The sequence below is a fragment of the Macaca thibetana genome, chromosome 7 (assembly GCF_024542745.1).
Source record: "Macaca thibetana thibetana isolate TM-01 chromosome 7, ASM2454274v1, whole genome shotgun sequence".
In the NCBI taxonomy this organism is placed as follows: Eukaryota; Metazoa; Chordata; class Mammalia; order Primates; family Cercopithecidae; genus Macaca; species Macaca thibetana.
This window is the reverse complement of record NC_065584.1, coordinates 140198129-140212179: the sequence shown is the minus strand read 5'-3', so window position 1 is coordinate 140212179 and position 14051 is coordinate 140198129. Positions and strand designations below refer to the sequence as shown.

At 36.4% G+C, this 14051-nt stretch overlaps 1 protein-coding gene across 4 annotated transcripts in view; it reads left to right on the top strand.

Moving 5' to 3' along the window:
- NEDD4 (NEDD4 E3 ubiquitin protein ligase) overlaps positions 1-14051 on the top strand; it is a 166907-nt gene that overhangs the window by 115298 nt on the left and 37558 nt on the right. For 3 of the 4 annotated variants that reach the window (XM_050799784.1, XM_050799785.1, XM_050799782.1), the window contains 3 exons: positions 3354-3404; positions 4879-4940; positions 7663-7765. In XM_050799784.1, coding sequence (XP_050655741.1) covers positions 3354-3404; positions 4879-4940; positions 7663-7765 — 216 coding nt within the window. The remainder of the gene's footprint in view (positions 1-3353; positions 3405-4878; positions 4941-7662; positions 7766-14051) is intronic. The other variant, XM_050799783.1, reaches the window with a different exon arrangement.

Sequence of the window (14051 nt, the reverse complement as noted above, 5' to 3'; positions counted from 1 at the left end):
ATTCTTGCAAAAAATACATAATCTAAAGTCAACCATGAAGAAATCTTAGAAGGATGTTCTATAACTAGTCAGTACTGCTCAAAAATGTCAAGATTTTAAAAGACAAAGAAAGACTAAGGTACTTTCCAGATTAAAAGAAGAGAAGCTAAGGAGACAGGACTACCAAATGCAATATGTGAATCTGAATTGGACCCTGGACTAAAATTAGGCAGACAACTGGTGAATTTTGAATCAAGTCTGTAGAGCAGTTAATAGTATTTCTGGTTTTGATCATTATAATATAGTTATTTAAGATGTTAACATTTGGGGGATCTGGGTGAAAAGTATATGAGGATTCTCTCGCAGTATTTTTGCAATTTTTTTAAATCTGAAATTATTTTAAAATGGGAAGTTGACTGGACACAGTGACTGACACGTGTAATCCCAGTACTTTGAAACACCAAGGCAGGAGACTCACTTGAGCCCAGGATTTGAGACCATCCTGCGTAAGATGGCTAGACCCCATCTCTTCATAAAAAAAAAAAAAGCAAAAAAGTGAAAAAAAGAAAAATATTTAATAAAATATTTTTAAATAATAATGATAGATGTCTTTTATAGGCAACATATGATTAGGTTTTGCATTTTTATTCAGCTTGACAATCTGTGTCTTTCATTGGACTGTTTGTCATAATTTATATGGCTGGATTTAGCTCTCAGAATGTGCAGTTTATTTTTGTTCATCTCATCTGTTTCTTTGTTTCTCTTTTCCTGCCTTATTTTGAGTTAGTCAAATATTTGCAATATTCCATTTTAACTCTTCTCTGTGCTTTTTAGCTCTGCAGTCAATTAATGATTAACATATCAATCATACCACTTTATATAAAATGTAAATCTTGCAACAATATAGATTTGATTATTCCACCTATCTTGTGCGCAATGCTGTCATTTGTATTACATCTACATGTATTTTAAACAAACATTGAGAAGGTACCTTAAAAAAAAAAAACCTTACCCACATGTTTACCATTTTCCGGTACTCTTTACTACTCTCTTTAGATCTGAACTTCTATCTGGTGCCACTTATCCTCAGCCTGAAGAACTTCCTGTAGCATATTCTGTAGTGCCAACAATTTGTCTGCTGGTGACAAATTATCTCAACTTTATCCAATAGTATCTTGATTTTCCTTCCCTTTTTGATGGATAGTTTTTGCTAGATATAGAATTCTTGGTACATTTTCCATTTCAACACTTATAGATATCATTCAGTTGTCTTCTGGCTTCCATTATTTTTGATGAGAAGTCAACCATTATCTGTATTCTTATTCTCCTGTGTGTAATGTATTGTTTTTATTAGGCTGCTTTCAAGATTTTGTTTATCTTTTTTGTTTTCAGCATTTAACAATGATGTGCCTACCCATTTTTCTTTATGTTGATCACTGACTTTATTGACTGTCTCAGCTTGTGTTTTTCTAAATGTGTGAATATTTTGGCTGTTTTTTCCCCCAAATATTTTTCTGCCCTATTACCCATCCCCTTTTATGGAACTCCAGTCACACATATGTCAGAATGCTTGAAATTTTTCTGCAAGTTTTTTCATATTAGATAAATTCTGTCTCTGTATCTTCAAGTTCATGATACTTTTCTCCAGTCATCTTCCATCATCTTTTAAACCCATCTAGTGAATTTTTTTATTTCATGTATTATATTTTTCAGTTCTAAAATACATTTGGCCAGGCATGGTGGTTAACACCTGTAATCCCAGCACTTTGGGAGGCTGAGGCAGGCGGATCACCTGAGGTTAGGAGTTTGAGACCAGACTGGTCAACATGGTGAAACTCTGTCTCTACTGAAAATACAAAAATCTGCCAGGCATGGTGGTGCATGGTACATGCCTGTAATCTCAGCTACTTGGGTGGCTGAGACAAGAGAATCACTTGAACCCAGGAGGTGGAGGTTGCAGTTAACCGTGATTGCACCACGGCACTCCAGCCTGGGGGACAGAGCAAGACTCTGTCTCGAAAATAAAATGAAATAAAATAAAATAAAATAAAAATGTGCATTTGATTCATTTTTAGTTTCCCTTTTACTGCTGAGATTCCCCATCTTTTCATTCATTATGACCTTATTTTTCTTTTAAGTCCTTTGAACATCTTTATAATAGCTGCTTTATTTTCCCTGTCTGCTTATTCCATGATCTGCGTCATCTTGTGACTGATTTCTGTTAATTACTTTTTCTCTTGATACTGGGTCATATTTTTTTTTATTTATTTGCATGTCTAGTAATTTTTTTATTGTAGGCTGGACAGTGAATATAGTAACAAACAGACAGTGAATTTTACTATATTTGCCTGAGGTGTGTTGATTTTTTCTCTTCTCTTCTCTTCTCTTCTCTTTTCTTTCTTTTTCCTGAGATGGTGTCTTGCTCTGTCACCCAAGCTGGAGTTCAGTGGCACGGTCCCGGCTCACTACAACATCTGCCTCCTGGGTTTAAGCCATTCTCCTACCTCAGCCTTTCAAGTAGCTGGGATTACAAGCATGTGCCACCACACCTGGCTAATTTTTGTATTTTTCGTAGAGATGAGGTTTCTTCACCATGTTGGCCAGGCTGGTCTCTAGAACTCCTGACCTCAGGTGATCTGCCCACCTCGGTCTCCGAAAGTGCTGGGATTACAGGTGTGAGCCACCGTGCCCGGTGTTGATTTTTGTTCCAGCAAGTTAACATAGCTGAATTCCAAATTCTGCTTCCCTTTTGGTGATCATCTGAAATCAATGCTGAGCCCTCTCAATCTTCCAGCTGTTGACTTTCACCTGTTCAGTTCAGGGTAAAACTAGGGATGTGGGTAAGGGTTTATATATAGATTTGGAAGAACTCTGGTGGCTTCTTTTTTTCTGGGATTTTTCTCCTCTTTTTCTAGATATGCTGTCAACCCCAAACTAGGCCTTCTGACTCCTCAAGCCAGTAATAGTGCAGATTTCAGCTTAAGTTCTAGGCTTGTCTGCATTATGTGGACTGTGGAATACTACTAGAGGAAAAGCCATGTAAATACTGAATCCTACCTCGTGTAGTTCCTTCTTTCAAGGATTGACATCTCTCCAGTTTCTGCTTGTTTTGGGTTATTCTGTTGTACTTTCAAATAGCTCTTTTAGTATTTTGTCACAGAATATAATGGTTATCTGCAGAAGGATTAATCTAATGTATGCTACTCTGCCATTACCAGAAGTTGTAACACATTGCTTTTTATTTTCCATTGATGCTGCATAGGATTGAATTTAAAAAATTCTACATTTTCTGTGAATGGTGGCACTGTCTCATCAAACTCTTCTAAAGGAATTGAGCATCTTACTAATCGTATTTTTTCTTGTTTCTCTTATAGACAAGAGATGATTTCCTAGGTCAAGTGGATGTTCCACTTTATCCATTACCGGTTGGTATAGGTGCCCATGATTTTCCTTTTGTGTTTATGTTTTTAATTTAATAAATACTTACATATATACAATATAGGTAATGTAAATAATTGATTTATCACATGTATACTACTTTTATTTATTAAACATACTGTTTTCTAAAAACTCATTTCAGTTTTCCGTTTCCATTTTCTCTTTAAGATTTCCATACATGAACCCCAGTGAGAAATAGAGAATTTCTGATGTTTGTTGGCATTGTGAAAACATTGTGTAAAAAAGATTAGTTGAAAATATTCTGCTGAATAACTAGAATGAGGAGTGCCTAAGCTCTCAGAAGAAAACTAAGGTAGTTTATGACAATAGAAACATAAAACACTGAGAGTCAGGACTAAGAATATAGCAAGGAGGAAAACAGATTCAGGAAACATTGTGAAACAGAACATTATTGAATCACATGTCTGACATGGAGGCTTAAGAAAATAAGAAGTAAAGATAATGCAAGTTGAACTTGGAAGATAAGAGTGGCATCTCATATAGAAAAGTGAGGAAGAAAACCCATTTTGTTTTGAAATGCAAAAAATTTACTGTTGGACAGAGTTTTGATAGGAAACAAAGAAAATGAAAGTTTAAAGTAGACTACTGACAGAGAGATAGAAATCAGTTATGTAGGGAAAAGGGGCTAGAAAGATTAAGTGTTATCACTGTCCAGGCCACAGCAGAATCTCTGAAAATAATGGATTTTCCTGATAAAACAGATAACAACGGAGGGCCAGCCATTGACTCTCAGTCAACATGAGTGGATCAGAAAAGAAAGAGAAGACAGACAAGGGGAAACAGGAAAAGAACCAAGTAAAATAATGTCATGAGAATTTAAGAAAAGAGTTTCAAGGCAGACTGGGTAGTTAACAATACAAAACATCAGAGAAGAAGAATAAAAACTAACAGCTGCTGAATTTTAAAGAAAGAGAAAAAATACTTCTTTTTCAGTCTTTTGAGTTATATTAATTAGCTCTCTACAGTCTTTCCAGAGCATAATCTTTTTTTTTTTTTTTTAAACAGGGTGCAGGACCATAAGCTTTCAGTAATATATTTAATCTAGTCTTACTTTCCAGGCTATTGACTTTTTTGGTCTCCTAGAATTATCTCCGTGCTTTAACCAAGCCAGCCTGCAGACATGTGCATAGTCCATACTGTTTTGGGATGTCAACATAGTAACTACTCTATATTGTTTTTCTGCTTATTGTCTTCTGCCCTCCCTTTGGCTCCACAACCCGCCTGCTCAGCTAGTTTTCATATGAGTTGTGATGCCGGCTGCAATTCCTCTTGGGCAGGAAAGCGAAAGCGCTGTCAAGTGAGCATTTAATAAACTAAAGCTACTTTTTTTTCTCACTTCCAACTTAAATTATGCCTTAGGTGATAGTTCATGAGTATTCTTGAAAAGTACATGCTTTTGGTGTTATAGATATATTTTGAAAACCCACTATTTTATTCTAGACAGAAAATCCAAGATTGGAGAGACCATATACATTTAAGGATTTTGTTCTTCACCCAAGAAGGTCAGTAAGTATAAAATAATAGCATATTAAATTTTTTATCTCTTCTTTACACCTTACAGTAGCCTCATTAGAAATTCAGGATTTAAACCTCTGTAAATAAGCTACTTCTAAATATTATTATTATTTTTAAAACTTCATTGCTATTTCTGATTAAAAGTACTATATGCACATTGCAAAACACTCTGAAAATACAGAAAGTGATCACACCCCTTTGGGAAAGATTTGTCCTTCTAATGCTTATCAGACCAGAAGGCTAAAATTTGTCATTATTTTATATTTATTTTTTGTCTTAAAGTTTATGTCATATTGTCATACTGTGCTTTAAAAAATCACAAACATGAATTCATCTAAAACCATTATCCAACTCGACGTGCACAAAGCCAATTTCAGAAAAACCTAACTATATTTTGTATACTTTAAAAAGTATTTCAGAAGACTCAAATATTTAGAGAAAATAACGTAAGACTGGAATTTAAAACCCAAATAGCATGCTTATAATTCCATTTTTCCAGAGTTACTTGATGTTTGTCAAAAAATTTTAAATTTAAGCTGTAACCAGAACTCCTTTTGATCTTCTATACCACATTGACAAGTAAAATCTAGTCAAAACATGTGTGTGGATTTACTCTCAAAAAGGTCAGACTAAAGCAGAGAAAGGACCTCTGTGAAAGCAACAGTATTTGTCTTGTTTCTTAAACTATAAAATGCATTTGAAAAGGTACTATTGGAACTTAGTAAAATTTTTCACTTAAAGTGATGTTTTTAAGTTACTGTTTGTAATATAAATATTAAAACAAAATGAAAAGGAGTGCTCACTGACTGTTAATATTTACTCTCTATAAAGGAAGTCACATTTAATTTCTGTAGATGTCTGGAATGTAAATCTTTCATCTTTTAATTTTAGACTGATGGTGACATCTGCATATCAGGAATGACTAAATTGTTTTTTCTTATTTGATTGTCCTAGCAGCCTGCTTTTCAATTTGTCACATGCTTTCCAGCTTCTTTATCTTTAAAAAATACAATTTACTTCTTCTGTCTGCAATGAATATTACTGCAAGTGTAGAAAGAACTTTATTCAGATAGAAAATGTACGACTACATTCCTAAATTTGTTTGAGCCCCATTAAGTCAAAACCTTGAGGCTTCTTTTCTAATTGAGAAGACATGAAACATACAATTGTAGAGAAACTTTTCAGCAAAACATTACCTGAGCACATTTTCTGTATCCATCTTTTATAGCCACAAGTCAGAATGTTCACATCTCCTTCAGTATGGAGACACAAGCCACATTAGCAGCCTTGGAAATAAGCATCGGGGATTTCACTGACTACTCGGGAAAGGATACACTGAATGTGCCAAATTCATGAGAACTATACAGAGAAGAGCTAAAAAGATTAGGGGAGGCTTGGGAGTGGGGGTAGGTAATCTCTTGAAGACAGAATAAAAAGATTAGGACTCTTGTCTAGAAAGACAAAGGGTAATTGCTACATATCTGATATCTGTAAAAATCATCTCCAAAAAAATCTATATAGAGAGCTGAGACAAGCAAGGATTTCTTAAGTAAATCATAGGATGCTAGAATTGATGAGGGCAATAGATAGAATTAAGCCTTAAATTAGAAGCTTATGAAAGCACTGTAATCGCAGCACTTTGGGAGGCTGAGGTGGGTGGATTGCTTGAGCCCAAGAATTCCAGACCAGCCTGGGCAACATGCAAAACCCTGTCTCTACAAAAAAATACAAAAATTAACTGGGTGTGGTGACGCATGCCTGTAATCCCAGTTATTTGGGAGGTTAAGGTGGGAAGATCACCTGAGCCTGGGAGGTCAAGGCTGCAGTGAACCATGATTGAGCCACTGCACTCCAGCCTGAGCGACAGGGGGAGATGCTATCTAAAAAAAAAAAAAAAAAAAAAGAAGCAGCAGCAGCAGCTTGTGAAAGACAGGTTTTCAAAAGATTTAAAATATCACTACAGCAAGCAGCAGCCTTTAGCTTAGACAACTAATTATTCAAAGAGGCGATACAATATAAAAATAGATTAGGTAAATTAATGTGTGACAGATTCAAACAGCTGCCAAAGAGATGTAGCAGGTTTCAGACACTTATCAAGCCTTGCCCTCTACTCTTCTGTCATCCAAAAAAATATGGCCAGATTAGTATCCCTGAAGCACATCTCTGAGGATACCTTTCTCTATCCCCCAAATTCTCAGTGATTTACCAAAATATGCAAAATAAAGTCTGAAGTTGTCTGATTTTGCCTGACCTCTGGACCATCCCAACCTCCTATAGTTCCCTTAACATATCCTGTAATCCAGCCAAACTCAACTACTGCCATTTCCTTAATTGCACCCGCAGTTTCCCACCTGTTTCCTGGATCTTGCCCTTTTCTCCACTCATAATGCCTTTTCCTCTATTGCCACAGATAAGAATCCTCCCCAATCTCCTAATCCCAACCCAAAGACCAGCTTCTCTTTGACATTGTCTCTGATGGTTCACTTAACTTCCTTAGCATCATCTTTGTGGCATAACAATTATTTATATATGTTTCCCTTTTCTCCACCTTCTATTCCTTTCCCTGGATATCTTCTGCCCTGGAACTTGTTTTTGAACCTCCCTTTGTAGACCCCCTGGTACCTAGTGGGTGTTCATTAAACTCTTATGAATTGAATACTTTTCTCCCTGGTGTTAAAGTTTTATGAATATTTATTTTCTTTTCTACAGTCACAAATCAAGAGTTAAAGGTTATCTGAGACTAAAAATGACTTATTTGCCTAAAACCAGTGGCTCAGAAGATGATAATGCAGAACAGGCTGAGGAATTAGAGGTGAGATTTTATAAATATTTGGTTAAACTAAAAAAAAAAATTTAATTTCTTATTTTACTGTACTCTGAAGAACAATAACTATTGAATGAAGTTAACGTGTAAATAAAAATTATTTACTTGGACGTTTATTTCACCCAAGCATTCATTAATAGTCTTTCCTCTAAGGATATTTCTGTCGAATGAATGGCCATTATTGATGGCCTTCTTAAAGGTTAAGGAGTAGAGAATAGAATATAAATCTAGTTTTTCAAAGTTTTCTAAAACTGTATATTCTCTCCATTAAAGTAAGAACACAATTTAGTATTTTGAAGTTAAATATATGGACATTTTGAGGAGACTCCACTGATTAGGAGCTCTTTTATGAAATTTAAGTCCTGTTAATGTTCTTATTATGGTGGGAGGGCTCATAGGAAAGGAGGGGAATTAGGGAGCAGGAAGAATTTAAGTGATCTAATAAAGAGCCTTCTGTATGTGCGGCAAGTAGAATTTAACAATTTTCATGGATGACAGGATGAGAGGAAAGTCCAAGTCAAGATTTGTGTAGAGTTACGTGCATCTGGAATAAGCAAGTAAGAGGCAGAAAATACGTATTTGGAATAGAATTGGATAGGGTTTGGAGACTGGAATCCTAGTTGCACACTATCTAGCCAGACCTGAGTGAGTCATTGAACTTTTCTGAACCTCAGGATCTTGTTTGCAGAGTGACAGGATGGCACCAGATGACCTCGAGGGTTTCTTCCAGCAGAAAAATTTATGATTTGGAAAGGGGTCAAAAAAACACCTGCTCCTTGAGGTTCCTTTTGAAAGCACGTTATCATCAAAAAGAAGTATTTATTCAGTAGCTGTATTAGTCCATTTTCATACTGCTGTGAAGAAGTACCCGAGACTGGGTAATTTATAAAGCTTTAAAAAGAGGTTTAATGGACTCATAGTTCCACATGGCTGGGGAGGCCTCACAATCATGGTGGAAGGTGAAAGAGGAGCAAAGGCACAGCTTACATGGTGACAGGCAAGAGAGTGTGTGCCGGGGAACAGCCCTTTATAAAACTATCAGATCTCGTGAGACTTATTCTCTGTCATGAGAACAGCACTGGAAAAACTCACTCTCATGATTCAGTTACCTCCCACTGAGTGCCTCCCACGACACGAGGGGATTATAGAAGCTACAATTCAAGATGAGATTTGAGTGGGGACACAGCCAGACCATATCAACAGCAGTTACTGAAAGCAGAGCACACAGCGTATGGCACCAAATCGCTCTGGAGGCTTCTTATTTGGTGCCTTGCTTAACACTTTTGCCTCTTTGACTGAGGGCCTGCTTATGTCTCCATAAGAAGAGTGAAGCTGAGGGCCTTCCCCAGGGGCTAGGCTCTACCTCACATGCCCATGTACCTTGAGAAAGAAAGCTCTAGAACAGGTAGTGAATTTGCAGCAGAGCTGTCTGGGAAAATTTTAAATGCACTGAGATTTTGCTTTGCAAGAAAATCCATAATAATAGAAAGATAGAAGGAAGACTTTTTTTTTTTTTTTTTTTTTTTTTTTTCTGGAGTCAGGGTCTTGCTCTGGGGCCCATGCTGGAGTACCGTGGTGCAATCTCAGCTCACTGCAACCTCCTGCCTCCTGGGTTCAAGCAATTTTCATGCCTCAGTCTCCCAAGTACCTGGGATTACAGGCATGTGCCAGCATGCCTGGCTAATTTTTGTATTTTTAGTAGAGACGGAGTTTTACTATGTTGACCAGGCTGGTCTTGATCTCCTGGCCTCAAGCCGTCCATCTGCCTCAGCGTCCCAAAGTGCTGGGACTACAGGTGTGAGCCACGGTACCCGGCCAAGAAAGAATCTTTTTTCTTCACTCACAGTATAGGTAGCCCCTCGTTTGGTGACCAGAGAACTTGTTATCTTCTCAATTCTCTCTTCACTTATTTGATTAACTTTTTCTTATGTATTTTTATCTGATTTTCATATAATAATCATTTTTAAAGTTTTCAAGTATTTATTCAGTAGAAGTTTCTCTACCTGGTTTTTGGTGTACCAGAGTATCTTGCATAATGGAATTCTGTTTGAAATGAAGAATATCTGCTGTAAAGAAAGAAAATTATTTATTTAGTAACTTAAAAAGATTTAACAGCGTTTCATTATTTAGTGACCTGCTCCAAGTTTTGCCCACATGCAGGCATCATAGGACCCTATTCACAGTTGAGTTTCTGTGGAGAGAACTGCTTCACTTCATTTTGTGGTCTCATGTCTCAATGTTTGAATTCCCTCAGAATGCACCTTATAATTTCAGGAGATGTAAGCGTGTAGGAGTTTATTTATGAAAGTCCCTAGGAATTCAAACACATGAATCTGTGCTTATTTACCTTCTGTGTAGCTAATGACTAGAGGAGTCTTGCCTAGTCCTTTGACAGCTAGTTTGTGACTGTATAAATTCTACTAGGAAAACAATTGTAATTTTGAAATGAAGCTCACTCTTAGGTAGTTTGTATTCTGTAGTAAAGTATGACTATAATAGATAATTATGTAACGGTTGATTTTTGTACCATTTGCAACTTTAGGTTTAGTTGTATGTATTTTGCAAAATTAACATATAAAATGTTGGTTGTACCTCTGAATACTTTCTTCCTGACCCTCTTTGACTTGATTAAATTGTGAGCGATTACATATTGGCTTTGAGGTTAGAAATTAAATAAGGTTCATTGATACTTAGAAAGTTATTTTATAAAGAATAGCAGCTGATACATATTTAATAGGAAGGCCTGGTATCCAAAAATTGACTGTATAGAGGCATTTTATCCAGTCTTTCTAAACAGTGTTTGATTGTACAACTCTACTTCCACGAATTTAAGATAGGTTTTTCTTAAGCCTTTAATTAAATTAATTTTTGTTCTTTCTCTTCTTGAATTCACTCAGATAATATAAATACATTAAGCAGACCTTTAAGGGAGAAATCTCTAAGAAGCTTTAAAAGAAATATTCTTTTGGTACCATTTTCGAGTGCTGAGTGTTTTTATAATCCTTTACAGCAGTAGTGAGAACTATTTTATTAATAAATTGTATTAATCTTAAAGGAAATTAATCAATGATTATGTTCAACCAAAAAATGTTAAGCTTATATTTTCTCATAAAATATAAACACTTAACTTACATGTTTTTGGGATTGAAACCAGAAAAATGCAATCTGATTCAATATATGCAAGACTAATTTTTAGGTATGCTAGATCCTATATTATCATAGTTTAAGGGAAAGGAAAAGAAAGAAGGAAGATAAACATGAATGGGCAGACAAAGTAAGAGGATATAGGGAAAGAAGAGAATGGAATTTGGGCAATAAAAAGAAAAAAAAAACAGATAACAATTCTTATAAAAGAGGTAAAAAGGAAAAAAAAAAAGAAGAAAGGTTAGGCACAGTGGCTCACACTGGTAATCCCAGCACTTTGGGAGACTAAGGCAGGAGGATTGCTTGAGCCCAGGAGTTTGAGACCAGCCTGGGCAACATAGGCGAGACCCCATCTCTACAAAAAAAAAAATGAAAAATTAGCTCGGCATGGTAGTATGCACCTAAAGCCTAAGGTGAAAGATTACTTAAGCTCAGGAGGTCGAGGCTGCAGTGAGCTGTGATGGCACCACTGCACTTCAACCTGGATGTCAGACCGTGTGGAGAGAGAGAGAAGAAAGAAAGAGAAATTCCCATCCAGACCTTTTCTCCCAAAATAATTTATTCTGTCTTCTTGCTCCTCCACTACCCATCACCTTCTATACAGAGCTAGCCAAAATAGATCAACCTTGCTGCAGAAACCCCCTATCCATTTCTCCCTGCTACCAAAACACATTCCTTTCCTTCCCAACTCTTCCCTGAGGCCTCGTTTTCAAGTCTAGCCTTCCAACGTAGAAGAATTCTCTTCCATCTTGGAAGCAATCCACTGCCTGTCACACAACAGTCATTTACTGCTGATCTCCAGGCCTATAACAGAAACTCTGTGTATCTAAGGAAATTATTCTGTGTCAGTTATCCAAGTACCGAACATGTTTGCCACTTTGTCATTTGCTGTTTATAACATATATATATGTTAGTAGTTTTGGCCATACACAAATTTGGGTGTTTTGTTGTCAAATTTATAGATCTTCTCTTTCATGCCTTCAAGGTTTGGTGTCATACTTAACAGTGTCCCACTCTTAAAATGTATTTCTAAAATTTTCAGCAGTTTGTTATCAATACTTTTTGGTTTCACTTTTAAACGTTTAGATATTATTCAGTCTGTAACTTTTCCTGATACAAGGCATGAGGTAGGGATTCAAGTGAAGTTTTTTCCAAATGGGTGCCCATTTTCTAAGTAATTTTTTTTTTTTTTTTTTTTTTAAGCAGAGTCTTGCTCTATCGCCCAGGCTAGAGTGCAGTGGTGCAATCTCTGCCTCCCGGGCTCAAGCAATTCTCCTGCCTCAGCCTCTCAAGTAGCTGGGATTACAGGTGCCCGCCACCATGCCTGGCTGATTTTTGTATTTTTAGTAGAGACAGGGTTTCACCATGCTGGCCAGGCTGGTCTCAAACTCCTGACCTCAAGTGACCTGCCCACCTCGGCTTCCCAAAGTGCTGAGATTTCAGGTGTGAGCCACCATGCCCGGCCAAAATTCCTATAAAGTTGAGTTTCTTTCTGGGCAAATCTATTGAGCTGCCTGTCAATGCATGCACCAGAACCACACAGCTTTAATTGTTATCATTTATAATATGATTTATAATATGTTTTATCTGGTAGGGTTGATCTTCACTTCTTGCTCTTCTTTTTAAAAATTGTGCTGCTTATTCCTGCTTGTTTATGTTTCTATTTGAACTTGAGAATTGCCTTGTATCTTTTTTTTTTTTTTTTTTTTTTGAAACGGAGTTTTGCTCTTGTTGCCCAGGCTGGAGTGCAGTGGCGTGATCTTGGCTCACCGTAACCTCTGCCTCTCGAGTTCAAGCAATTCTCCTGCCTCAGCCTCCCAAGTAGCTGGGATTATAGGCACCCGCCACCACGCCCAGCTAATTTTGTATTTTTAGTAGAGACGGGGTTTCTCCATGTTGGTCAGGCTGGTTTCAAACTCCCAACTTCCGGTGATCTGCCTGCCTCGGCCTCCCAAAGTGCTGGAATTATAGGCCTGAGCCACTGCACCTGGCCTATTCTTCTAAAATCATAATGTAGTTTTGTTGGAATCTTGGTAAATTTGTAGATTAACGTGGGAAGAATTGACACCTTTGTGAGACTGAGTCTCACAAAGATTAAACTATGAGACTGCCAAGATTAAACTATGTCTTTCCTTTATTTAAGTCTTCTTTTGTGTCCTTTTGGGAGCATTTTTAAGTTTTCTTCACCAGTTTATTTCAGTTTCTAATGCTTTCCTAACCAATCGGTATTTAATAGAATCTTTGACCAACTACCTTTTCTTTTATGAGGTTTCTCATATAAAAGCATTAACTCTTGGTACTCTTTTCTATCAGTTCCTACTTTAACTGCCCTAACTAAGGCTTTATGTTAATTTTGCCACTTGTTAGTCTCTGAGAAACCAAACTTCCAGTGCATTTTTTTTTTTTTAAATCTTTCTTTGGCTGTTTTATGACTTGATAAAATGCCTTGCCTTGGTCTGGAGGAGAAAGAGAGAAATCAGACAAGGGAATCAGAATGACTTTTCCATCACTAGAGAATTCACTGTAGCAGTTATTTCTAAATCATTTGCCGTTCCGTATCTTGCCCCTCTATGCGTTTGACCTTTATTTAATGATTTTTTCCATGTGTCAGATAGTTATTGATTTCTACCATAAACAAGGTGCTTTCTCTGCAGGAAAGACAATGACCAATGAGAAATAATCCTTGCCCTCATTCAGTTGATAATTTAGAGAATAGCCTAAGATTACACGAGTAGTTTAAACTATGCTTCTCAATTTCTCAGTGCTTTCCAACTTTCCATGGTTGTTTATTTAAAAGATTTTTTGTCCTTTTTTTCTTTTAGATTTTTTTAAATTTTATTTTTGATTGACAAACAATAATTGTATATATTTATGGAGGACAATGTGATGTTTTGGTATATACTTACAATGCAGAATGATGAAATCAGGCTAATTAAATCTGTGACCTCACATACTTTCATTACTTTTTTGTTATGAAAATTTTAAATAGATTTGTCTTAAAGTTCTGTTTTATTGTTGTTTTGAGACAGGGTCTGGTTCTGTCTCCCAGGCAGAACCTGGTGGAAACTTTACAGGCTGGTGCCTTTAAACTTTTTTTTTGAAAAAGTTTTGGACAATTTTAGACAAAATT